Raw genomic sequence first — 27,818 nt, forward strand, 5'->3', positions numbered from 1 at the left:
TTGCTGTCTCCTACTGAGCGATAAGGAAAACTTTGGATCAATCTTTTCTTCCACTTTGATATCGGCCTCGTCAAAACTGTCAAAGCTGAATAAACTGATTAACTTTAAAAACTGCTGTTTTCAGTCAACAATGGACATTTAATAAGTTAACTTGAATGTGCAGAATGAGCACAATTCAGTTTGAGATTGACTGGACTATATATTTTTTATTTTAATCTGATCTTGATGGACTTATAAATATTACCTGCTGAGCAAGTTCTAATGCTTATTTATTTGAAATTATTTTCTACACTAAAGTACATTAATCTTAAAAAGTATCTTCTAAAGGAAGTGTGCAGGGAAGAAATAAAAATGTTGATATAATGCACAGACCTATCATATCATTTATAATAATGATGGTTTTAAAACTGACAGACGCGAACCGTGTTTCTCCAAATAAATCCAGGTAGACTTCCAGTTGCTGTGTTGGTCAATTTTTAAAGTCAGTTCTGCACTAATGTAAAAAGCTACTGATAAAAGGGTGAATGTTGCTCCTGGCCTGAAGATACAGGAATTTGTAATGTTGTAATTATTTTATTAAATGAGAAATATTACACTAACATGACTGACAAGGTTGCAGCCAGCACAGTGAGTTCTTTAATATGTTTTTAAAAACAGAAATTCAAAATTGAAGCCATTAAAAATACTCATTGCTTTTGGTATGCAAATGACAATTGGATTTATTATGGGGATTAAGAACCAGTCAAACTGCTGAAGGAGAATTAAGGGCAACCTAAAACTTCCTTGTGAGCTATTCCCCTTTTTTTTCCTTCGTCATGATTTTGCTGAGATGTTTCTGTGTGTTATAAATTCTGTATAAGGAAGAAGTTACTATTTTTAATAGATCTGATAACTTTATTTTTTTACAATACATAGCTTTTATTATTTTTGGTTACATTTATGATTGATCATTTATATAGCATTTACATAAGCCATAACAAAACAGACCGTAGTGACCAAAATAGCTACAGCAAAGGAACAAAGTGGCTGTGCTTTTAAAATAGAGGGTGACAACATGACAGTTTCTTGCGCTTGGGAACTCACCAGACTATTTCCTCCTTTAGGTGTCGAGACTGTGTCCCACGGCTAAACTTGTCTTTCACGTGGGAATTGCTTTTGTCAAGTGTGAAAGGGTAAACAATAGCATTTCCCCATAATGCCAGTTTCATGGAGCCTAAAATGCTTAGAAAACAATTGATAACCTGGAAGTTGTCAGAGTAAAGAAAAGAATAATCATTTATATCTTGAAATGTCACCTATAGCCTGCTTGTATACAGTAGCTCTTTTGTTCATTATTAGTGTGATAGCTTCCAGAAACAATGTGTTCTTGCAAAGGGACCTGGGTCTCTTTTTTTTTTTTCCTAAAATATGCCTAAAAAGCAAGCGAAATCATTGGTGACTGCTTAAAAATGGGGCAAGTGCGCTCCGTAGCATTTGCAAGTCTTCAAAAGAATTACAATACAGAATCCCCTTTTTTACGAGGCTATTTTGTGAGAAGACATTTGATGGCAAGGTGGGCGGTGATGACAGGACGTTATGAATTTTCCATGGCCTTGGGAGCCGGAGCGCGATGACTTGTAGCAGCAGCCAGTTGCCAGGCAATATGAGTTTGGGTCAAAAAAAGAAAAAAAGATGCGGCGATTAGACTGTTCCTCTGTGAAATTGTTGTGAATCGCGATGATGTCTGTCACTGCTAGGTGGACATCCTGCCAGCCTGGTCTTGACCAGCGCTCGGAGAGCCACGCTGTGCATGGATGTCATAACATCCCGATGTGGCCGCCCGTGTTGGGAGGCACAGAGAAAACTCACTGGAAACGTTTGAGGAAAGCAGTTCTTGGGGGCCAGACAAAAACTACTGATGTCACTTTTGATGTCCTCAGATGACTGGAGAATCTCATCGGTTTGGGGAGTTTCTCTGCTTTCTGTTGTGTAATATATTATTTAGGGAGAAAGGTGTGAATTATATTTCTTTTTTTTTTTTAAGTGTTAAAATTAAAGCTTGTATTTATATTTTTGTACTGATTAATAAAAATAAGTGAACAGACAACATAACCATAACAAAGGGCAAAAATGGACAGAATGCGAAAGTATACCCCAAAATGAACGAATTGTAATGTTTTCCCCTTGTTTGCCATTGTTTGCTTTTGGAAATGCAAATTTTCCCTCCTTAGCATCCTGGGTCGGCTGAGTGCTCTGACACCAGTGTCCCTTTCTCCCCCTGTCGCTCCCCTGGGCCAAACTCTGCCTACAATGAAGTTCCTCGGGGACACTGAGAGCAGAGTTTGGCCCAGCCAGGCAGCGCTTGCGAGCAGGCACGAGGACTGGGGACGAGCTCGGGGGGCTGCCCTGGGTGCTGAGCCCTGCACTGTGCATGATGGTGGCCGGGGCAGCCCCTCGGCTTTGGGGTGAGCGGAGTCGGGCGTTGGAAACTGCCCCCCCATTGACTTCACTGCAAAAATGAATGGGACAAAATGGGGGCAGTTTGCAAAAGAGAATAATCCTCAGGTTGACCAAGTTCTTGAAAAACCAGCTGATTGCAGCAGAGAAATTATTGAAAGTATGTGAATGGTGACAAGTTTTAAGCAAAAAAGTTTTTCTTAATATGAAAACCCATCTTTAGTGTATGGCTATAAAAAAAAATTAAAATTAATCACAAATAACTCACAGAATGTGTGATTTGCCTTTGTTGTGTCATCTTCTCCACCTTCATTTTGGATGTCTGGGCTGGGGGTGTCCATCAGGGACCACTGATAAATGTGAACTGGGGAGCTCTTCTCTGTGTGGGTGTGTGGATATGTCTCAGACAGTGCCTGTTCATAGACTGTGTTGTGAAAAATGATAACTGTGTAAAAATCAAGGTGAGATGTCAATGAGAAGAGGGCAGTCTTCTTGGCTGCGAGGCAAATATTGTTGACTGTGTCATTGTGTAGGTATTTGATGAAGATTTTACTTTACAGCCTCTCTTATGAGCATTACTGTTCAGGAAGAGAGAACAGATTGTGTAGTACTCTGTAAACAAAAAAAATAGCGTTGCCCGTGGAAATTACAGACTTGCAGCTCAGAAAAGCCCAAGCTGGTCATTGCAGGGTCATGACTATGCTGGAATTAATTTCAAGGGGGAGCATAGCAAAGGTAGCCTACTTTAAAAGTGCTTTTAGTACTGCTGGGCTCATGCACGCTGCATAAGCTGGTGGTACCTAGGTGCTTAATTTTTCTGAAGAGTTTTTATGAACAGCTGGTAACAGAATAATTGTGAAGATGAAAATGTCTGACAGTTGGTTTTTCTGAAAGACTAGAGTATAATTTTCCAAACAGTGTCAGAAATTCAGCTGATGTTATGCTTGAACTTGCTGTATCTACTGCAATCCAAAAGAAAATATATGCAAAGGGTTGGGTTTTGCCTTGCTTTGTTTTGTTTTATTTCATATTTTGTAATGTGTGTCTTACTATGTTAGTAATTGTTGATCCTGGCAGTGTCATGGAAGGGAAAGATTACAAATAATCAGTTCTTGCAAGACTGGGGAATTCAAGGGAACCTGCAGAGCATTTGCATCTGTGAGATTGCTCAGGAGCTCTCTGGATTCTCCATCACTACTTTGAAGGGACCAAAACACCAGAAAGGATCATGTGAGAGTTGCAAATGTGACAGAAAAATGTTGCCATATAATGTGCATAAACGTTGCAAATATCTTGGTCTTTGTCAGAGCAGCCTTCATCTCTGTATGAAATGGATGAAGGAGTGGCAAAGGGCTGAAATGAGCATGAGAAAGATTTGTTGTTTGTTGTTTTGCTTCTTTCAGGGATGACTTTAAACATGATGTTTATAGAGTGTTTTTGAAATGCCCTTCTGGGAGCAGAAGCAGAACAGATGAGATGTGCTTCCAATACTCATTGTCACTGACTGTCATGGAAATGGGTTTTATTACATTGCATTCGTATGAATTTCAGTAGATAAAAGTAAAACAAGAGTGGTGTTGCTATACTGTGTGGCTTGCTAGCACCCGGTTTCAGCCCCTGCCGTCAGGGTGTACAGCGTCTGTGGGCTGCTGGAGGACATGGGCACGTTTCTCACCAACGTAGTTTTGGCAGGCGGGCTGTGGTGTGGTTTGGTCAGGCCTTGTTTGTTCAGCCAAACATGTGAAATGCAAAAGTGGAAGAATTGATGAAGACTTTGGGACATGTAACGCAATGCTTTTGTGCTTACGGTTTCTGGTTTTAGATTATGTGAGTTTACTGAATACAATTTGTAACTGCATTCTTTAAAGTAAGTAAATTTAAAAAGTCACATTCACGGGTGTCGTGGTGTACAGAACTGTGTGGGGCTATGAGTGATGCAAAGATATTCTGCTACAAGGGTGTCCTGATCATTGTTAAAAGGTTTGGTGTCACAGTTTGTTTCGACTGATGATGCCAAGCTCTGAGCTTTCATAGAAACTCGCTGCTTTCGATAAACAGATGTGGTTGGTAATGGAACTGAGGAAATCTTTTAAACAATGTCATCACTGGGTCTTCTTTGGTCATCATAACCTGCTATCTCTGAGTAACTGGAGTTCTCTGCACACCCCAAATGCTCTTAAGCAAACTGGAACTGGTAAATAAAATGAACAATGTGAACAATGAACTTGGTAGAACAGCCACAGCTGTTTACATCAGTAAAATGCTGGTAGGGAAGATAGTTAAACCCCCACAGTTACAGGAATGTAAAACGGAGGTGTTGTTTTGTCTTGTAGCTCAAGAGGCACCAGCCCTCCTGCGGCACCTTACGGATCAGACAGTGAACACCAGTAACTCGGCCATACTGGAGTGCCAGGTTCGTGGCATCCCTGAGCCCCAGATCTCCTGGTTTAAAAACCATGAGGAAATACAGCAAGAACCAGGTGAGAGCTCTGTGTACTCGCCTACCTTTTACAGCCTTTTTATTGTGCCCGTTCTGCCTTAGGTAGCCATTTGGGGAGTACTGGGCATCGGTACCCAGACGTAAGGAAGGAGAATTGCCCGGGTGTTACAGGCAGAGAGGCACGGGTGCTCCAGGGTTATTCTGTCTCACTCCAAAACCTCAGCCAGGCTGGAGGTGTAGGCACAACGGGCCTTTGTGGAGTCAGCGGGGAAAATATAGCTCCCAATTTCCATCTTAGAAGAGTCATCTCTGGAAAAAAATATTTCTCTCCATTTACTATAGAGGGAGCCTAAGGATCAGGTGTCTTGGCCAGCATATAGCTAGGCAGGAGGAAACCAACTTGCATGATGTGCCTAGGAGTACCAAGGGGAGTCTGTGGTCAGGCATGCAAAGTCTGTTCGCTATTTACAACCTAGTCACCAGACTAATTACATATCTGGGGTCTCCAAAATCAAAATGCATCTGCTGGCAGCAGAGGAATCCAGGTCTCACGGAGCAGAAAGGAACAGCTTCCCAGGTGGCATGCTGCAGCTACAGGAAAACTCTGGGAGATGTTTACTGCTGTGTCTAGAATGTGGCTTCAAAGATCACCTGAGGCTATGTGTCCAGCTCTGATGGCACAGAGGTCACAGAAGTGCTCCTTGGAGATTTTAGATCATCTGAATGATTTCAAGATCATTCAGATAAAAGGCAAAACCTTTCTTATGGGAATTCATCCACATTCAGATCAGAAGTACACAATTAACTAGTGTTACAGGCTCAACAAAAATGTTCAAGGAGGTTTGTTTGGTCTGTAGGAGCTTGAGTCCTAAGTGTAGTCTTCAGTAACAACATTTTAGAAAGTTTGTGTTTGAGGTTCTCTCCTGTGTTTTTGGAAATTACGATAACATGAATAAAGGCAGCAAGGAATAACTGAAGATTTGTCAAAATGAGTTACAAGCTCTTGCAGACTTGCAGCAAAGGCACTAAACTTAATCTAGAGCCAGATTCCACGAAGATTTACAGTGACCACATGGTTGTAATGTGTCTTATTAACATCATTTTCTAAAATGAGTGTCGTGTGTCTAACTTGGTTGTAATGCAACACATGAGGTTAGGAGCCAGGAAGATGTCAATAGAGGGTAGGTCAGAGCACTTCAGTTAGATCCCTGAAATAGATGGTGGGAACAGTACATTTTGATGGGATGGTAGTTCTGATGGAGCCAAACACAGAAGTGTGTACTTGACTGCACATTTCCTGGCTACACAGTACTTTAAAGGCAGTCCTGAGGCCAAATCTGTTCCCTGACTCTTCCTCGCTTGCTGGAGTATTGCCTAAACTGGCTTCTAGGTTGACCCAACTGGAATATATGAGGCGTTGAAAACTTCAGATAACTCCTGTGTTTTAGGGTACACCTCATGGGACCTCTCTTTGCACTAACTAGGGTCCCATGAAGGGGCCCATTGTCCCATACCACACAGACAAGTGAGATTTGGAGTGAGTCTGCTGCCCGTAAGGCCAGTGTGGACTCATGGAGCTGGTTCTTGGAAGTGCTCTAAGCGCGAGCTGCTTCTGGTGCAGACCTACGCCTGTCAACGCAGTGCTTAAGTAATCAGACCACCCATTCTCCAAAAGCTGGAGACATGCTGAAGAACTCACTTGCATGAAAGTCAAGGTGCAGTGCTAATCAATATTCGTGATACCAAGTGCTCCCAAGATAGTTCCCTTAGGCTGAGCTTTTTCACTCACACAAGTGCTTTGTAAACACTGTTTTCCAAAAGATCCAAGTATATTTGGCTTTCCTGCAGATAACATTGTGCTGTGCAGTCTGTGGCTCAGATTTCTTTTCAGAAGAAGTTGAAGCAGATATTATTAAACAAGGGCTTGTTTTTGTTTATATCCTGGCTCCCTCTCATTGCAAAATATTTCGTTTCACAGGAATAATTTTAGGGCCCGGAAGCCGAATGCTGTTTATTGAAAGGGTAAAAGAGGAGGATGAAGGACTTTACCAGTGTATAGCCACCAACTTAAAAGGGTCCGTGGAGAGTGCGGCATACGTCACAGTACAAGGTAAAACATGACATTAAATGGGAAGAGCAAGCTTGCCAGGGCGATGTTCCTACTCAGGCTGGAAGGGCGGGGGTATGGCTTGGGGCTCATGCGGTGATCTCTGAAGGCAGCGATTTGAAGGAAGTCCTAGCAAGGGAAGTGTACCAGGTTGGAAAGGAAGCCTAGCAGGAAATGCTAACTCAGAACGTGTTTACACTGACCTAAAAAGAAGAATTGCTTCAACCCAACAAAGATCAGGTCAGGATAGAAGACAAATGTAAATTTAGTATCATCAAAACAAACAGAAAACAGAATAAGGAACACTCCTACCCACTCATTTTCCCATTTCAGGTTAATTGCAAAGAAATTAGAGTCCTGGGATATTTTCATTTTTTTATTTTCAATGTAAAGTGAACTGCTAGACTGGACTAGAAGATTTTAGCCTAGCAACAGCTACACATACATTTTTCAAAGGTACTCTTTGTAACAGCTAGGTATGATCTAGTTATTTCCGTAACCATTACTTGAGTTATTTCACTATTAATTTAAATGTCCGGCATTGCTCTGCCTTATGCCAAGCTTGACTCCCGTCTGTGGCAGTGACTTCTATCAAGTAATTTTACATTGCATAAAAATAAGGGTTATTCAGTGACTTTTCAGTTTCATTGAATACCCTTTTGGTTCATAAATGATAAGAGAACTGGTTGACATTCTCCATATAAGTCAGTGCCATGTATTAATTGAATTTGACATAACTTATCATATTGATTTCATGTAAGTAATCTTTAATAAATAGTCCTAAATGCATTTAGTTTCTCTTTATAGAAGACTATTTCACTACCACCAGGTCTCTCAGGCAGGGATTATATCTTTGTGGGTGTTCTAATACAATTACTAAATGTATCTGAATACTACTGAGTATCTGGATACTCCCCAACATCAGAAGACCATTACGGCTAGTAAATCTGTATTGATTTTCTGCCATGAGTGTGTTAGCAGTCTCAGTTAATGGTCTTCATTGATAATACAACAATGTTTTTGGTTTTAAAAGGTCACAGATAAGTATATGTACATGTGGGCTGGCCTAACTGGTGTAGTCAAGGAGTTAAAAACAACTATCTCCTTATAAATAATGCTAAGGTTTTTATGGCTGCTCTAATAGCTAAAAGAATACCTTGTGCCTAAGTGCTGGCTGTTCAATGTATCGTACTAATTGATGGTCTTGGACAATGTAATTCATTATTGTATTGATTTTTAACATCATTGTGTCTTGGCTATTTATTACAACCACAAGTTTCTAGGAAGTCGTATCTCCTTGTCCATGATCCAGAGAAAAGGAAAGACAGCAACAGGAAGGCCTCTTCTCTGGTTACGTGTCCTGGGAGACCACTGGCAATGTTCTTGTGTGACTCCTATGGGAGCTCTTAGATAAGCAGGAGATGAAGTCTACCATATTAAAATGTATGGCTTTGAGACTAGATGAGAAAAAGAGAGAGAGATTGTCTTATCTACTATGGTCAAGGAAAGTGCCTTTCCACCCTCTCTCTTCCTACTGCCTGAAGGGACATCACTGGAGGTTTTTTCACTCACACTGGGGTGTCTGTCCCCTCCCAGGGAACAGCAGCCTCTCACCCCGTCCCTGAGCCTGGAGGGATAAGATCAGGGCTTAACAGTGGGACTCTCTCTAGGCTTTGCCACTTACTTGTCTTTCTGAGAAATACAGTCCGTGTGACTGCCACTGTGAGCACCAAAGCCTTCCCTCTGTCCCAGCGGCTTTCGGAGCATCAGGCTGCAGATCAAAGGGAGCGGAGCAACGCCTCGTGTTGATGGCCGTGTTTAGCAGATTGGAAGAGTAGTTTGTGAACGAGTCAGGAAGGAAACTGTCTGCTCTCTTTATTTCCTCTGAAAAAACATTCTTATACTCACAGATAAAACAATGTGTTATTTTTATACCCGAGATGGATGAATGGATGATGGATTCCAAGGGCTGTCTTTAAATAATCGCAACCATGTTTAGTTTGGAAACCCTTTTTGCCAGGCTGTCTGAGGAGGAGAGGGGCTGCATTTGTGAACATGCCAGAGCAAGCTGTCCACTTGCTTTTGGCTGAGGAACTGAAGAGACAGCGAATCTGCAAGGACCGAACAGGAACAGCAAATGGGTGCCACAGCAGCCAGCAGGCGGAGGGGACTCTGCCCCTAAAAACCTGGGGATGCAAGATGTTGGGCTTGGGGGGAACACAGGCTGTCTTGGGCAGCTCTCCTTTGAGGGGACACCCAGCTCACAGCGTCTGACCTGCTCACAGAGTGGGTGACTTAACATGAGAGCCTTAGCCTGTTTCTCCTCCTGAGGACCCTCATACCCCCTCTCAATGGGAGCCAGCGAAGCAGCTTGTTGCAGAGGTGCTGCATCATTTGAAGGGGATGTGTTGACAAAAGAAGGAACAACTTTTACAGCTCTGCTCACTGAAATCCAGATGTATAACAAGCAAATGAATACAGCAAAGTGCACTGTCTTAAAGCTGATGCTTAATAACTTGAAGTAATCCCTGCTAATGAAAAAGGAAAACATTTATTAAGCATTCACTACACTATTCCGACACTACGGAAAAGGTGTTTTCTTTTTAAATAGCTGTCTATTTCTCTATCTATCTACCTTTCTGACTTTATATCTCAAAAAGGTTGTTGTACCTTTTGGGTCACTGACTCTGAAGTCATTAGGAATGTTTCCATGAAGTTTAACTGGAATTCCCTCGGCAACTGAATGACGTTCAGCCTGGGTTATCTGGATGACTGTAAGAGAAAAGGTGAACATCAGGGGACACTTAGACTCCTGTTACCTCAGGGAACCACCAAAGGAAGTCCTGGAGGTCTCTAGTTCAACCTCAGCTCAAACCAGGATCATCATCAACGCTACATCCAGTCAGTGATGGTTTGTCTGGTCAGGTCATGAAAACCTCCAAGGATGGAAATTCCTCAGCATCTCTGAGCACCCATCCCGATGCTGCACTGCCGTGATCATGGGATCACACGGATTAAGCAGGGTAGATTGCATTGGTTTAGGGGTGAGGGACGCTTTGAAGGCAGCAGAGTGGTGTTGGTGACTCAGGCACTGCTTTTTCCCTGGTTGACACCTGACGCAGATCTGCACCTTGATGTTCAGAGCTGAAACCCTAATGACAGAGCCTATGCCAGCCCAAGGCTTGAGCTCGTGCCTGGAGGGGTCAATGCATTAGTCCAGGCTCTCGTCACCACATGCCTGCACCGTCTTGTAGCTGCTGAGAGAGGGAAGCTGCTGCTGGTGGCACTTCTTCACTCGCCCTCTTCTCACCCTTCTGCAGCACTGCAGGGACACAGGATGGTGTGGGGGGACTTTCGAAAGGGCTCTGGGGCAGGAAGGGGGCTGCTGCTTGCCACAGAGAGTCAGGAGGATGGGGGGCATGGCAGAAAGTCTGTATCTAATGAGATAGCTGGGGAGTAAAGGTCTGGGAAGCGTGTAAGGGGGAGCTAGAAATCTTGGGCTACTGGTCAGAGAGAAGGATTTGGTCCTGCTTTCAGCCCCTCCAAACCCTGCTAATCCTAAGCCCTCTTCTGAGTGTTCCTGCCTCAAATCAGACCTTTCCTACCCAGCTCAGAGGCACTCAGCCAGCTCTGGCTGCAAGGCTTTTAGCAAGATGAGGAATCCGGGTTTTGATAACCCAGCCCAACCCCAGCCGGGAGAAATGCTTTCTGGTTGCCTAAATGCACGCAGACATTTCAAATACAGCACCTTCACGTCTCTTCACTAACTCCTGGCAGCACACAGTGGCGGTTAGGGAGTTGCTGCCTTCCATGCCAGGACTGGCTGTAGGATGTCCCACGGGTTTTCTGAGTCCTGCCATATGGAGCAGTGGCAACAAATGAACTTTCAGCCCCTCCAGGTTTTGCTGAATAAATATCAGAAACTATTACTCACCATCTGCACGGGTGCTGCTCAGAAGCGAGAGGAGAGTATCCATATGTAAAAGGAAAGCCTGACGCTAGAAGATAGTCAAGCTGCAGTAGGCTGTATCCTTTACACCATCATTATGACCCCTATCTAAATCACGCCTTTAAAAAATACTTGAGAAAAATAACACTCTTGACATTTTGGAGAAATAGATAACTTATATCTCCATTTGCAGTTGTATTTTTCTTCAGTGAGCTTTATTCTCAAAGCTCCAAAATGGACACACTGGAGGAATCTATAGGGTACAAATGCAAATCCGATTATCACCTTTAGAGCGGGAAGATATTACAGTGGTTAAGCCACAACTACGGGAAGCAATTCAAGCTCTGAAGAAAGCTCTGTAGCCTTGCTTAAAACCAGCAGCACATCCCTCTGGATTACCGGGTAAACCCACCAGTGAGATATCAGTCACCCCTTTTTCATGTGTCAGGGGTAACACCAAGCTGCCCAGGGTCTGAAACTGCTGCAAGTGCAGTTGACAAAACCACTGTGAAATCATGTTCAGAATTGCTCCTTCTTGTCCTCTCATTTTCTCTCTCTGGTGGGTGTATGAGAATAAGAGGCAAAGCAGAAGGGTTTGGGGTTTTTTTGCATTTGCTACCAATCAGATGGAAAACATATTGTGGGAAGTGTGGTGTTTTGACACCATCACAGGATTTGCAAAACAGAGTGCTCTGAAACCATTTTACGAGTCCCTAAGTAGCAGTTTGAAGTGAATTTTATTTTGGCTTTTTTTTTTTTTTTTTTAAGATCTGTCAGTGGGCTCTAATCCTCTCCAGATTTCTAATGTTCATGTTTTCTTGCAGCTTTGTTTTCAGTTGTTGTTGTTTTTGTTTTTCCCTTTCTGTGCTTAATCTGTTCCCTGGTTTGGAGAGCTCTCCCAGCTCTCCACCAGCTGGGTTCTGTGAGGTGCTGCTGGGTCCCATGAAGAGGGTCCAATGTCCTCTTGGGGACCCTGGCCCCATGCTGCTGGCATGACCTGCAGGAGACCTGAGGGCACAGACCCTTCCAGGGGACCAGGGGGTCGGAAGGAGTACTGGGTTCTACACCTCAGGTTTCTGGCCACACTGCTTGGTGGGGATTAGGATCAAGACCTCCGTGCCATGCTTTGCAGAAGCTCAGATGACAGGTGCAAGACCAGGTTCATCCAGAGCACGCGAAGGAGAGGAGAGCTCATGGACTGCTGCCAGCTGCATGGCGAGACCCCAAGGGAGCCCCCAGCTTCCCCCAGAGAGGTTTTATGGTGAAGGCTGGTGGGTCATGCCCAAGGAATGGCATCAAATGTCCTGGACAGCAAAACCCAAGCAGCAGTACTGCAGTGTGCCCCGGGTCACACCTGGATTCACCAGTGTCTATGCCAGCACAAGCCCTCTCTGGAGCTTCTCCTGTGTGTTACCAGCAGCTACCACACATCAGCATTGCCCTGGTGAAGGGCCATCAGAGCCATCCCCTCCGCACAGCCCCATCCTCTCCCAAGACTGCTGGGGACTGAGCATTTCTGAGACCTCTGCTCCTCTCTCAGATGCAGATGGGTTTCTCTGTTGGGGGGGTGGGTTTGAAACAGCATGAGCAGGCCCACACACATTCTCACACAGAGAAAATTTGGCTAAAAAACCCCTGCAGCTGAATTTCCACCTCAAAATGAAATTAATATCTGACTGGCCATCTTCAACCTGGGTTATTTCATCTACCGCGCTCCGAAGAAGAGCCGACCTTTTACTGAAAAATTTACAGATGGATCAAATGCAATTTGGCTGTGTTCAATACAACAGCTTTTCTGGGGAGACCATTTTTTTCCAGGTTCTGCAAGCCAGTCCAAACAGAGATTAATACCCCATTGAAAAGAGGCTGGTCCTTCCTGGTATTTTTATTTTAATGGCAAAGAAATATAAAGTTGCTTTGCAGGTCATTTTCTAAAATGTTTGCCACTTGATTTTCCCAGGCACATCAGAGAGGTCAAACCTGGAGCTAATAACCCTGACCTGTACCTGTGTGGCTGCGACACTCTTTTGGCTCCTGTTGACCCTCTTCATACGCAAGCTGAAGAGGGTAAGAATGGACAGGGAGCTCCCGGCGGCACCTGCCTCTCCTTACCAGCCCTTTGCTCATGTTAGAAAATCCTTCCCAGACCACTGGGATTGCTGAGAGTACAAAAAAAAAAATTAATCTAATTCACTTACTGCTCACCTTTGTTCCCTGTGCAATCACCAGGCTGCTGATGGGTGCCCAGGGACCTGTGACTCGCAAAGCTGAGTATGAGTAAGCCAAGAAGAAAAGCCTGCTTGGGGGCAAGGCCCTGAGACTCACAAACATTTGGATGCCTGACTCCCACCAAAGGCATCCCCGTTCCCTTAAAAGCTGTGGGGGTTTGGCATTTTAATGTCTTTGAAGATCTAAGTGAGTGGGAATGATAGATCTTCACAGAGTGCGCTGGGGTCTGGTTTGCACACAGTGTCTGGTATAATTACATCACTTGCAAAGTGATATTTTACTGAAGTAGTTCTGGTGGTGCAGCCTCTAGAGCAGACGATCCTGTATCAGGATGATAATGTTAGCTGCCAATGCAGCTGACCCGCCTTCTTGTCCAAGGTTGACCATGATGGTTTAAAGACCCTTTTGTGCTGACAGCACCATTTCTGCATTGTGTGGTGTGTGCAGGTTAAACCACAGCAACTCTCACAAGCAGAAAACACAGTTCCTCCACAGTGCAGAAAGATCTCAGAACAACTTGCAGGAGCAGATTTGAGGGAAGGGAGGTACTGGGGCAATGGGGTGCACTGCAAGACATGAGATGAGGAATGGCTGCATGTCCCCCTCTCCCTTAGTGGTGCTGAACCCCGGCTGGCCTCCTTCACCCAGCCTGAGAGGTCCCACAGCCTGGTGCCATGGGGACCAGCTCCCAGCCACCACAGCTGAGCATGTTCCAGCTGGCCAAGCTCCATGACAGCTGTTAACTATTGACTGCAGCCCACCAGACAATTTTATCTCAACCTGCGTTAAGGGCCTGCCTTTATCTTAGGTTTTACACTGAGAATTTCTATTGACCGATGGGAAAGCAGGACCAGACCTCCGAACCAGGGCGGTATGGCAGCAGTCTCTCTGCCTGCCTTCCTACTGCCACAACCTGTTGTAAGGAGAAATGCATGGGAGTCTGGGGGTGTAAAGAAAAGTAGAGGTCAGCTGAAGCTGTGGACAAACCTTGTAGCTATAGAGAAATTACGAAGCAAGTGGGATCGGTTTTGACTGCTCACCAATAAAGATGAAGCAATTCATAACATGACTGCAAACCCAGGAAAATGTAAGTTTTCAAAGTAGTAGAAGGGTGCAGATTTTATTTTTTCCATTTGTTATGATACCAAAACTTGACATTAGCTAGTTAGGTTGTTAAAAGATAATAAAAATAATCCTTGATTCTGTATAACAAGGGACTTGAACTAGACAGCATGTGAAGGCTTCTTTCCAGATTAACCTTTTCAGCTAGTGTTGGTCTATGCTGCTGTCTATGTTGGTCTTCTCTGTGTTTCTGTTACAAAACCTTATTCTCAAGGTTTTATTTCTGGAATTGGCTCTAAATTAAATTTCATATACAAATTATGTTGCCACAACAGAAAAAAAAAATTGCCTTTTATGCTCTCTGAGAGCATTTTCTTAAAGCCTGTTATGCATACAGGGATAAATGATACATTTAACAATTCTTCATCATTCAAAATGTTTCAAATCTCTAATTGTGCCAAAAATTTGGTATTCATTGCATTTCAATAAAGAAGCATAGGAAGATTTCTACACCTTCCCACTCCCCTATTCCTTTTTCTGGGGTGGGTCCACTTAAAAGCTCTTCTCAGGTGACTGGTAGAAGCAGTCTGGTACACACACCTCTATCAAGAATTGCTCTTTTTGGAGCACCATACACACTTCTGTATCTATCCATATCCCACTTATCCATGTCCTGTCCAGGATCAGGGGATGATTTGGAGCTAGGCTTTATGCCGCCTGACTTTTCCCCAACATCAGTGTAATCTTTCTTGGGATTAACCTTCTGCGTACTTGCGATGGTGAAAGGCAACAGAAACAGGAGCTATTAGCTACTGTCATTTTAGTCTAGTTATGTTTGTAACAAAAGCATACACAGCTACTAATGATCTTTTCAAACAAAGGCCTGGAAATGCATGTGTTAGGGACGTATTTCCAAGCCATAGAGGAGAAAAGTTGAAAGTCAAAGGGTAGTTAAAGCAACAACAAAAGAATATGCAGATACATCTGTGTATTTGTGTATGTGCCCATATACCGTTTCCATGAGTTTAGGAAAAGCAATATGAAGGGGCTCAGTTCAACAGATTTTCCATAAACTCCAGCTAATAGCCAGGAAATTAGAGCAAACAGTAGACCTTTTCCATAGAAATATAAGTACTTCTGTGTCAAGAAAATTCCAGTGGATTAGAGTGGCAATCTAGGTCCTCTTTGAAGGAAAATATGTTTCAAAATGAATGGACTGCAGAAAACTTTGCAATTAGGTTCATCCATCCTTACATTTTTCATGTGAAGTGAATAATCCATTTGCTCAGTAGAAACAGAACTTCTGGATAATTCACTTGAAATTATGTGTTTGAAATGATGTGTTTGAGTCTGGGTGTTTATTAATTCCTCAAAACTCAAGCAATTTCAGCAAATTTGTCAGAAATGATACCAAAGAAATCAAAAATGCTGAAAATTTGTAAACAGTTTCTGAAATGTATAATATCTAGTCCCCTGACGACTAGTGTTGCACAACTTCTAACCACGTATGACCTATCTTTGCCGGGTATATGGAAAAAACAAACACTGGCAGTTGAACTCCATCTGTTGCATATGGCCACTTCTTGCTTTGCACAATTATGAAGGAAAAGTTATTTTTATCAGCAATGTTTAGTCATTTGTTGAAAATATTTCTCTTGACTGTGCAGAGGGCCTGTATCATAACAACATATGTTAATACAGAGCCACATGGATTTAATGTAAGAAACTGATATGTCACATACAAGGAAAGCTAGAGAACAGAGTTTCTTTTACATAAAAAGTCTTGCAGTATTTAAAAAAGCCAAAGGGAGCTTAACCAAAACATCTATTGGACTGTGAAATATGCAGCCCCGAGGATAGAATTAACTTGGAGCCCTTGGTCCAAACAGGAAAATGCTGACAGATACCCTTATCCTCTTTTTCATTTTGCCATATTCTTTGTTTTCTAGCCTTATTCCTCCGGAATGAAGACCAACCATTACCTGTCAATCATAATGGATCCTGATGAAGTCCCCTTAGATGAGCAATGTGACCGTCTGCCTTATGATGCCAGCAAGTGGGAGATTGCAAGGGAAAGGCTTAAACTAGGTAATACTGACATACTGGAGGTTGGGTTTGCAGTGATTGAATGAGGGGAGCTGGGTGTGTTTTAGACACACAGCACAACAGGTTCAGTGTGAGCTATTCTATACCAAGTGCCCTGGTCCCTGACTGACTTACAGCCTTTAGGGCTAACTGACTGTGTCTACCTGAATCTCCATATCCATATTTTGACTCCAGGTAGGAAAACCAAAACAGAGACAATAATGCTGGACTCTATTTTTTGCAGACTGATTTACTTAAAACATGACACGAAAACAGGGCAAACAGAGTCTTCCAAATCAGACTGCTGACTCGGATGCTTCTCTCTCTAGACTCAGGAGCGTGACCTTTGGCATTTACTGTAATTTTCTTCCCTTGTAACCTGATTATGTGCTCACCTGGCAAAAACTCTGTGCAGAAATGAGTCCTTGCATTCCATCCTGTACCCCTCCCTGTTCTTCCCTTTCCTCCTCTCTCCAACACATTCTCTCTGCTTTCCTTCTGTGCTGCAAATTTTATAAACATTCTTGTCGGTGCACCATAAAGTACAAGAATGTGACACGAGTCCACATATAAATAAATAAATATCCACGGAAACTTTGAACCTGCAGCTAGTTTGCCTGCAGACACTGCAGTGAAAGGCATGGATTTTGGGAGCATTCCTTATTTGCTTAGCCTCATGTGGGGCTGACGAGGAGGGCAGGAAGGTAGCAACCAGATTTTGAAGTTGAAGAATCCCTTCAGAAACCACACAGATTTTAGCAAGAGGGTCAACATTAGAATATCAGTGATAAGCTCAGGCTGTTGCTATAGTGCTGTTTGTTCTTTCAGGCATGCACGAGATTTGTCCTACAGCAAGGGCTAGAAAATCCCTGCATTTTAGCTAGGAGCTGTAACAGATTCCTTTTGTCCTCCAGGGATCAGGGACAGAGGGTGATTAAAACATGCATACTATTAGGGTCACACTTAATTTGCCTGCTAGAAGTCACAGGGTGACCAGATGTGGATAAGCACAGCTGAAATATATTGCCAGCGATTTATAATTGTCATACACAATTCTGGGAATGCTGAAACATAACTTTGGGATGGAGTGTCTTCAGTCTTCAAATAGTTTTCTTACAATGATGGACCAAGAGCTTGATGTGCAGACAATGTGATCGCTGGTTTATGTGATGCTTTATTTGTGTGTAAATCCCATGGAAAGAATCAAGCAGAAATGGAATGTAAACACCAAGGAAAAACCCACATCTTGCAGCATTGGTGTTTGGAGTCTGGAGGTGAGGAATGATGACCAGAGAATGAGTTAAAAGTAGAATAACTGGTGTAAACAAATAAAGAATGCTGACAATGAATGAGAACCAGATTCAAAGAAATTGGGTATGTGCAGTATCCTAGATTAGCTCAGTGCAAGTCCTGCTTATACGGCAGTTGGCTCAGTCTTTGAGTAACATTGGCAGTCTCTGAGGATTAGTGTCTCACAAACACAAAATGTGCTTCTATGGTTTTTTAAAAATATTTTTACTTAGAAATGCAACTCCTTCCAGCATCAGATATGTCTGTTTTTCTCTTTCCACCTACTTATCCTCCAGGATACATATTTATTGTAACTTTTGCAAATAAGTCTCCCCATTCAGCCCACATCTCCTTTGCTATGTGTTCCTCCAACAAGCATATGTACAGCCCATGGCTGTGATGCAATGCTTATACAACAGGACTGCCCCTTCATCTGTAAGAGCTACAGATGTTGTAGGAAATTTTGTATGGGCACCACTGAAGTTAGGCTAATTAGCATTCAGTATAGATTAATCTGACTGGGAGCAAAATGTCATCTTTTTGATAGGCAGAAAAATGCTGGTGGTATAAATCACTGTCAGCGTGGTCAGCGATAGCATTGCCATCCAGCCTAAGTATTGAGCTAGCAGGCATTTCTCACCTTACTCTTGGGCTTGACCTTCCTAATCTATGAGAGGTCACACACTGCTGACGCTGCGGCGCAGGACCCCAAGGGATTGTTGCCACATGGTTCCCGTGTGATGTCAAACACGCCAGTGGTGAGTGGCTTCCCGAGCCCCGCTCCCTCCTGCGCGCTGCCAGCCCACAGCGTTGGCCCCCAGCAGAGCGCTCCCCATTCTCCTCCACGTGCAGAGCTGTCGGACATACTGTAATGGGAAATATGAAGCCGCATGTGGGAAAACCCAGATGACTCAAATGGCAGGAGAGGACCTGAGAAATGAGCACACCTTTGAGCCTCTGCCTTTCCACATAGATAGTGGTGTCTGCAAGTGGTTTTTATTGACACCTAGGTCCAACAACTCATATGCTTGAAGGACCCTGATAAAATGGGACTGAAATGGAAACCTCCTGATCCAAAATTCCTTCACTGAGGGGTATGCTCACTTTAATGGGTTCTGATTTGCCCCAGGAAACCAAAGTCAACTGCAGGAAATTTAAGTAGAACTCCAGTGGGCTGTGCCGCCATCCAGCATGACCTGGACAGGCTGGAGAGCTGGGCAGAGATGAACCTAATGAGGTTCAACAATGGCAAGTGTAGGGTCCTGCACCTGGGGAGGAAGAATGCCAGACACCAATATAGGTTAAGGGTGGACCTGCTGGAAAGCACTACTGAGGAGAAGTATCTGGAGATCCTGGTAGATAGTAAACTATCTATGAGCCAGCAATGTGCCCTTGTCGCCAAGAGAGCCAATGGGATCCTGGGCTGCATAGGGGAGAGTGTGGCCAGTAGGTCGAGGGAGGTCATTCTCCCCCTCTACTCTGCACTGGTGAGGCCACAACTGGAATACTGTGTCCAGTTCTGGGCTCCCCAGTTCAAGAGAGACAGGGAACTACTGAAGAGAGTCCAACGTAGGGCAACAAAGATAATCAAGGGATTAGAGCATCTCCCTTATGAGGAAAGGCTGAGAGAGCTGGGACTCTTTAGTCTGGAGAAGAGAAGGCTGAGGGGAGACCTTATCAATGCTTATAAGTATCTAAAGGGTGGGTTGAAGGAGGATGGAACCGGACTCTTTTCAGTGGTTCCCAGTGACAGGACAAGGGGCAGCGGGTACAAGCTGGAACATGGGAAGTTCCATTCAAATATGAGGAAAAACTGCATGGTGAGGGTGACAGAGCACTGGAACAGGCTGCCCAGGGAGGTCGTGGAGTCCCCTTCTCTGGAAGTCTTCAGGACCCGCCTGGATGCAGTCCTGAGTAATGTACTGTAGGCAATCCTGCTTTGGCAGGGGAGTTGGACTAGATGATCTCTAGAGGTCCCTTCCAACTCTGATAACTCTGTGATTCTGTGATTTTGCTTCCTTGGTCTGGATGTAAACGCTGCAGCATTTCATACCTGAGTGTTTTCCCAAACATGGCCAGTGTAGCTGCTTGGGGGCCATGACCAGTTGACTGCTCAGATGGTTGGGCGTCTTAATATTCCTCTGTTTAATTGCTCCATTTAATAATTTTGTAATTACTTTGTGTGTCAACATAAGGGGATTTTGCAGGAGCAAGCTATTAGAGTCATAGACACACTCTACATACTAAACCGTGGGGTTTGATCTATGCGCTGAAAAGTTAAAGCACCCCCATTCTGCACTAACATTTAGTACAGTACAAACAATAGCGGAGCAACAAAGACTAATACATCAAGTGTTATTACAGTTTCCCATTAAAACACAATCGTTGTTTAGAGAAGGAAGTGTTGTTTGCAGTACTCATTCTCCTTCAGGAAAGCTTAGCAGCTTTGTGTAGCTTTATGAGCTAACTGGTGTGTTTTCCAAGTGGTGACTAAGTAGGTTATCTCGATGTGGGAAGTGAGTTAACAGTGATGGAAACAGATTAAAGCTGTGGATTAAACAAAGGTATGATAGGTTTTATAGGATCTCAAACTGCAACTTCGTCTGTTAGAAACCATGAACAGTCAATAGATTAAGGACTACAAACATCAATTCACCAAGAAAACTGAGACCTTAGTCTTAGTATTCCTTCCCTTATATACCTGTTATATGCAGTAACTCAAAAAGAAAGTGACTGTAGATTTTTCAAAGATACACATTGATTCACCTGTATTCATGTGTCAAACTCTAAGCCTTTCGCATACCAAGGCTTGATGCTTTTCACCCATGTTGATTGAGATTTTCATGGGGTTTTTTTTCCTGCAAAAAATGCAATGCTTTTGCACATCTAAGGGGGAAATAAATTTTGGGGGCTTTTTTTGGCTTAGCATATTCCACTTCATGTTTCCATTGTTTTTATAACATATGCTGTTTGCTTCTACTGACAGACATACTGAGAATTACAGTTTAGAAATGTGATACACATATAAAAGTATCAATTTAATTTAGAACTGACAGCACCTCTTTTTCTTTGCCTGTGAGTGTCTGAGCAGGATTCATATCTCACTTAGCTTTAGACATCAACATGGTAGATGTCCAAGTGAGAGCTAGTCAAACAGATGGCTATAACAGAAGAACGAAATGGTCCTATGGAGATACCTATGTTACATGTGCATATCTGAGAAATAAATACATGACAAGTTTTGCTTTGCTTTTGTGTGAAAAGCTGGCCTTTATTTTCTGCTCTTTTCCTCTACACTGCAAAGCCTGCTGCTATAATCTTGCTAGCCACTTAGGTGCCTGGGTTCTGCTGAAGGTGAAGCACAAATACAATGTGAAAATAGTTACTTGGAAATAAATTTTATTGCTAGCTGATACACTGACAAGATCTCTCTGATCAAAACTCTGCTAGTCCCTTGTGAAGGGCAGAGGCGGCCAGGCCTGTGTATGTGAGCATGGTGTCAAAGAGGTAGTCAGTACTCCCTTCTTCAAACTGTAATAAATCATGAAGGAGGTTGTGAAGATAAGAGTGACATAAAATGGCATGAAAAGTTATAAAAATACGTTTGGAGTCTTACCTGGTTCTGAACATGAAGGAAGAAGACACTTGGCTTCTACTGCTGGAGAATTTTATTGATGTCCACTGATTTCTCTGAAGGACCTCTGGGTGCTTCTCCTGAGGTCTGCTCAGTAGCAGCATGATGATGATATCACAGCACAAATGTCTGCCCTTGGGCACCTGGAAGCATCGTAACCACCATAAGTAAACCCATCATTTGTCACTCCAAGTCCCCTCTCTCTGAATCCCCCCAGACCTCATTTTGCAAATGGGAAGTTCTCATTTGCACAGATTTTCAGCTTCTCACCACCCCATGATCTCAACCTACAAGGGCTTGCTAGGGAAGAGCGTCAGGGGGTTTTGCATGCACTCCAGGGTTGCAATGCAAAGTTGCTAACACCTCCCTGGAATGAAGAAAATTTGAAGGCAACTTGTTCAAGAAGGAAGAATTTCATGCGTAAAAATTACCAAAGTTTGTGGCAAGCTGCAGCTCAGTGCGTGTGTGAGTTTAAGCAGAGCCGCAGTGTTGTGGAAGACATAAGTAGCAGTGTCACAGCCTGCTGCATGGTCCAGTGTGCTCAGGGAAAAGAGGAGCAAATATTTCTCTGGCAGAGCTAGACTGAAACAAACTGGGTCAGGAGCCAGTGTACCTCCACTGAATGGTTCCATTCATTTCCTATAATTTTCAATCATATCCCTTACTCTCCCTCTGATGACTTTGTCTTCTGCTTTGTCTGTTTACTCTTAAAAAAAAGAAAAAAAACACAAAAAAACCCCACTAGAAAACCACAAAACCCTCAAAACACCTATGTGTTGGAAATATACACAGGGGACATTGTAAAGCACATTTGTCAATTCATTATCTAGGAAGCCATTTGCTTTTTTACCAGAATGTATCTCTCCAATTCATTTTCTTTACAGGAAAGTCTCTTGGACATGGAGCTTTTGGAAAGGTGGTACAAGCATCTGCTTTTGGAATTAAGAAATCACCAACGTGCAGAATAGTTGCTGTGAAAATGCTGAAAGGTATCTTGCTACAAAGCTGGGCTGGAAAAGATGATGCCTTATATCGTGCCCCACTTTTAATATGATTCTGTTGAAAGCATGAGTGTGTGATATTATCCCCTCACTCTCTGAGACCTCCAAAACATGTACACCATGTTTCAGGTCCACCACAACAAGTTAAATGGCAGAACTATGAAACAAAAATTGCATTCACAGTAAAAAGGGTGATAAACTGTGACATGATATAGGAGAAAGTTTCAGATGCAGTGAGAACCTACCTGATTGCCTAATTTTTTAAAAAATCTGGTTCCACTGCTGCAAATGCCAGAAAGAATGAAAGAGTCACTTTTGTAGGATCAGAAGGGGTAATTAGATTTCCTGCATACCCTTTGTTGTACCATTATGCTAGACTGACCCCATGCTGAAGACCATAAATGAAATTTAGCTGAAGCATAAGACATCCACTTTGGTATGAAAACACTCAGATGGAAGCTTTCTTATTTTCCTTGATCATTAGTTCCAATGATTAATTCATCTCTGTTAAAAACAGGTGCCTTATGTCTGATTTGCATCTGCCTAACTTTCGCTTCTCTTTCTAACCTTCTCCATTAGATGATATAATGATTTTTCTTCATGAAGGCCCTTTCATTAAGCTAAACAGATCGCGCTGTTTAAATACTGGTGGTGTTGTACAGGTGTGTCCTCTCTGCACTGTCTGCAGCCTCATTACATGGTGCTTAGGATGCTGACACCCAGGTTGTATAATGAATTTGCCAGCGCTCTTCATCCACCAGTGCTCTTTCCAAAGTGAAATCATCTCCCAGCTATTCTCTGCCACTTTTCTCATTGGAGCAGAAAGGACAAAGCTCCTCATCAGTTTGAAGGGCGCTTGGAAAATTAGCAGGAAGGATGGTACCGAGTCATAGACTGCAGCAGTTGTGGCTGAATTCCCTAACCCAGAGTCCCGGTGCCATCCCTTCCTATGTATTTAGCTCCCCCTTGTTTATATATCTAAGGATCGTATCAGGCTTCTTTTTGCATTGCCCTGGGAGCTTATGCTGCATTGCTGATCTGTCTTAATCCTTGAATCCTTTTCAGTATTAGTCTCTGCCAGGGAACACATCCCCTGTTCCGCCAGTAAGGCTTGGATCCCTGATGGCTCTGTTCAGGCATAGTTTGAATACATCCCTCTTACCCAGTGGCTTCTAGCTTCACAGCTGCTTACTTATTGGTTATCAGGAGATCTGTATGTGTTACTTCCAGCCTTTGGAGGGGCCCGTGCGATACTCTCAGACCTACACTCTGTCCCTGCAACACTCAACCTGAAGTAACTTCTATTTATTGCTGGCAATGACCTGGCAGCGGTACTCCATGTAGGATGTGCCCTCTTGATACTGTCCTCAACGGGCTTTTTCTGCAATGTAACATCAAATGCTTTTGCGGGGGGCGGTACCCGTTCCTGCGATATCCAGGATCATCCCCAGGGAGGGAATTTGCAACTGAGAGCGTTGCAAAACTTTCTCCTCTCTCTCATTGCAGAAGCACAGAAATACCTTGTTGGCCAATGCCAAATGAATAACTACCCTGCAGCAAGCATGTCTGGAAAATAAGAGGAAGCTAAAGCTTTGGTCCCCGTCCAGACCTTCTGCAGCAGTGGGCCAATAGCCATTTGTGTCACTGGTTTCAGTGGATGGCCTGTCACATGGGTCATCGCTTCACCCCTGGTCAACTGAAATGTTTTGCGAACATGCAGACATATGTGCTGGCAGAGTGGTCTGCCCAGATTCAACATTGCTTTATGTGCATCAGCAGGCTTCTTGTACCAGCCAGCACCATCGAGGCAGCAGGGATTGCTCCTGGAATAGATGAGAACAGACAGCAGCTACAAGAAGTCTTCATGGTGGGATTCATGTGAGGGTGTGCAGGGTAGATGCTTGTATCTGAGTTAATCGCTCAAATTCCCTTTATTGTCAGTGGTGAGAAACAACAGCTCATCCCGTCCTAAGGCAGATCCCTGCATATGGTGAACTCAGTGCTTGTTTAGTTCTGCTTACTGTGAAGAGAGTCTCTGCTGACTAGAACCTCTGTCAGTATCTTTGCTATGGGCACTTCAAGTTAGGGTAGGTCGGCCTCATTCCTTGTGTCCTCACTAAATCATCCAGGAACTTTGTAGTTGTACAGCAGCCAGCAGCCATTCATGGGCTTTGTCCTAACAGAATTCCTATGAGGTGGAAAGTGTCACCACATATACAGATGAATAGTGGGTGACTGGGTAGATGACATTTTTGTGTGGCGCCACTAAGAAAATTTGCTTCCTTTCAGATGTTGAAACCAAGCGCTTTAAGACCTAGCTCTAGGTTCTTTCCACTGAACTGTTTTTCTTACTTTTGTTGTCACTAAACTGAAAAAGTAATTTTGGGTGTACACAAAGCAATATGGTTTTTCTTGTTTTCTTACCAAAATAGAATTCTGCAGAAAAAAAAAAAAATCTCTTGGAGGGAAATAAAAGTTTCACTCAACACTGAATAGAATCTTTTGGGTTTAGTTGTGGGATTTCTTATTATTATTATTAGTAATATTGATTATAACTTCTAAGGGTGAGATGATGAACGAAAATTTAACCAATTAAAACTTACTTCGCTGGTCTATCTTGATACTCCAGGCCTCCTCTATAATGAACAGAACCAGGCAAGCATCATCAAGGGGTGGTTCATCTCTTCCCTATAGAGATGGCTAAAGCTGATGGCTGCATCAGCCTTTGAAAATGCTTTGCTCTTGCCACTGACTCCTTGAAACGTTGATTAGTTCAGGCTTGTACATAACCCTTAGACGGCTGAAGTCAGGTCAGCTGAAACCCAGTCTAAATAGAGTTAATTATAGTCTTGAAATCCCTTTTTATTTGTTCTTTCATTTTTTGGCTGAAACAACAAAACTATTCATGCGAAAAAAATTTCTCTCAGTTCTAAATATAACACAGTCTACTGGGAGGAAGTTGAGTGCCTAACTCTTTTTATTGGTTTTATTGAGAGTCAGAGGATGCTGAGCAGGGAGGAATAGAGAAAGAACATCAACACATGAAGTACAACCAGTAATGGAGGTTATTTCAATGGACAGTAACGAGAAGTGGTAAAGTTCAGCAGTATCAGTTCTTTGCCGTTTCACGTTGACTTTATTTTGCATTTACAGAAGGGGCCACAGCAAGTGACTACAAAGCACTGATGACTGAGCTGAAAATCCTGATCCATGTTGGTCATCATCTCAATATTGTGAATTTGTTGGGAGCTTGCACGAAAAATGGAGGTAAAAAAATCTGCACTGCATTGAAAATGGTTTGGATCACGTCCCAATAACAGTCAGATGGCTGTGTTGTTTTTCATCCAGAGGTCGTTATTAACTTGAAATATTTGAGCTCATCTTGTGGTTGGTGAAAAAAAGAGGAAGAGAAAAAGAGATTTTTAGTTTTTTTAATGAAGTGATTAAACATTTTCCCTACTTAAACTCCCTTTTAGTATTAACATGAGAAGTGTGAATTTAGGACCATGCCACTTGTCCTTTATCTCACTCACTTCACTGCTGAAGCTCGAGTTAAACACGATCTGGAAAGGCTGGGAACAAGGGATATCAGCCACTGGCCCTGAAAAATGAATCACAAGGCAATTGTTGTAAAATCCTTCACGATATTCCACTAAGAAAATCAAAGGGCCAGTAAGAGTGATGGTTTGTTTTAGATATGTCACCTATTTCAGTCCAACAAGTGTGTATGGGCTGTGGGACTCCAGTCTGAACGCAGACTGCCCAAAGAGGAAATAGAGGGTCCCTCAGGACACAGGTTTATGACCCAGCTTTCAAAAATTAGTCCCTTCCCTAATTTCCAGAAACAGTATTGTTTTGCTTACATGTCCAGTGTCCTTCAAGCAGCCTTCTGCTTCATTAGGACATGCTGTTAGTTATTCTGGACTCAAGTTTTAACTACAGGCACGAAAGACTATTCTTCTCAGAACTGATGACCCCTTGTATTGCTTTATTCTGCTCAAAATACACTTTCTTTTTGCCCAGGGCCTCTGATGGTGATTGTTGAATACTGCAAATATGGGAATTTATCAAACTACCTGAAAAGCAAGAGGAATTTTTTCTGCCCCAACAAGGTGAGGAGACAGATGCCTCCGGTAGGGTTCATCTTATCTAACTTGAGTGTCAGTAATGTAGATGTCAGCATCTTAGGTAGTCTCTTTAGACTCTCTTCTACGAAAGGAGAAAAATGGCTTTTGGGTGCAGTTCACCTGACCTATTTTAATGTTTGGTGTGGGATGTGCCGTGCCAAGAAAGGGCCCATTTCTCTCCCCTGACTGTCCAAGGAGATTGCTGGGAGTGACTCAGATGGAGCCATCTACAGCAAGAGGAAGTGAATCCTATCCAAATTGTCCCCACATGCTCTCACCCCGCTGCTGACAAACCCATTCCTGCTGAGCTTAGGGTCACTTCAGAGGCTGGTGTCAGCGAAGCCGAAGGAAGTGGTTTTGCCCACTGATTTCAGTACCGCTGGGAACACAACCAAGATAATGGCATTTAAAGCTCATGTTCCAAGACACCCTAATGTTCAGAGATTTGCAAGTAATCTTATTATTGTGTGAGGAGAAGGGCTATCAAGAGGAAGAGAGATTAAAGTCTTGTATTCACATCCCACAGCCCTCTGAATCAACTCTACAGCGCGTTTCTTATTACAAACTTGAACCCAAATGTGCCAACTATATCCCTGCTTTTGCACTTTTAGCAAAATCCCCCAAAGGATTAAGGGCTCTGAAGTGGGATTTAGTAGCCTAGACCCAGAACATCAGTCCTCAAAACGCCTGCTCAGCTGTGCCCAAAGCTCAGCAGCATCACAGGGTTTTTTCGGGAGGACTCTGCGGGAGGGCATGCTCAGCAGGACGTCCCCCTCCAAAGGGCTTTGGCTGAGTCTCTGTTCCCAAGGACATCCATGCTGGACCCTGCATGAAATGCAGCAGCTGCCTCCTCCAATGTGCGGTTGTTGGTGTAGGATGCTCAGCAGAGACCATGGCCGTGGGGGGGTCCACCCTGGGAGGGGGGGGTCACCCACATTCCCCCTCCAGTGAGGAGCCTGCTTGACCTCAAAACTTTGGCACCCTTGTGAAGAGCGCCTGGGCAGGAGGGCGGGAAGAGCCCTGCTCTGCGTCAGTGTATGGAGGGCAGTGAGATGGTTACAGGACAAGAGGAAAAGGGAGAGGTGGCAAGAGCATGGGCAGGCAGCTAGGCTCCTCTCCGGGTAGCAGTGGGAAAGTATTTTCCAATCAGTGTTACATGTGTCCCATTAAATGTCATTGACTGTAACATAAAAACATTGGATGAAGGTGTCAGGGTAGAGGGGCAGTCGCTTCCAATAGCAGCTGCATTTCAAACACAAAGTGCCCTTGCTCCTCGCTGGAAGGGCTTAGAACCCCGCGTTAAGCACTGTGCAAGGACATAGAGTCAGGTGCCTTAAGCCGCCTGGGGCAAAAAGCTGACTCTTTATTTTCAGAGGGCTGGGACACCTGCACTGTGGGCACATCCTTCTCAACTCATCCCACCAGGCTCCTTCTCTGGCTCCCAGAGAGAAATAGGCA

At 43.5% G+C, this 27,818-nt stretch overlaps 1 protein-coding gene across 1 annotated transcript in view; it reads left to right on the forward strand.

The window, feature by feature from the left end:
• The window catches only part of FLT1 (fms related receptor tyrosine kinase 1), a 96,741-nt gene that overhangs the window by 53,698 nt on the left and 15,225 nt on the right, over positions 1–27,818 (forward strand). The window contains exons 12-18 of the mRNA XM_074147776.1: positions 4,770–4,916; positions 6,855–6,986; positions 12,893–12,999; positions 16,173–16,311; positions 22,117–22,221; positions 25,387–25,500; positions 26,257–26,345. Coding sequence (XP_074003877.1) covers positions 4,770–4,916; positions 6,855–6,986; positions 12,893–12,999; positions 16,173–16,311; positions 22,117–22,221; positions 25,387–25,500; positions 26,257–26,345 — 833 coding nt within the window. The remainder of the gene's footprint in view (positions 1–4,769; positions 4,917–6,854; positions 6,987–12,892; positions 13,000–16,172; positions 16,312–22,116; positions 22,222–25,386; positions 25,501–26,256; positions 26,346–27,818) is intronic.

This window comes from Numenius arquata, chromosome 1 (genome assembly GCF_964106895.1).
Source record: "Numenius arquata chromosome 1, bNumArq3.hap1.1, whole genome shotgun sequence".
Lineage (NCBI taxonomy): Eukaryota > Metazoa > Chordata > Aves > Charadriiformes > Scolopacidae > Numenius > Numenius arquata.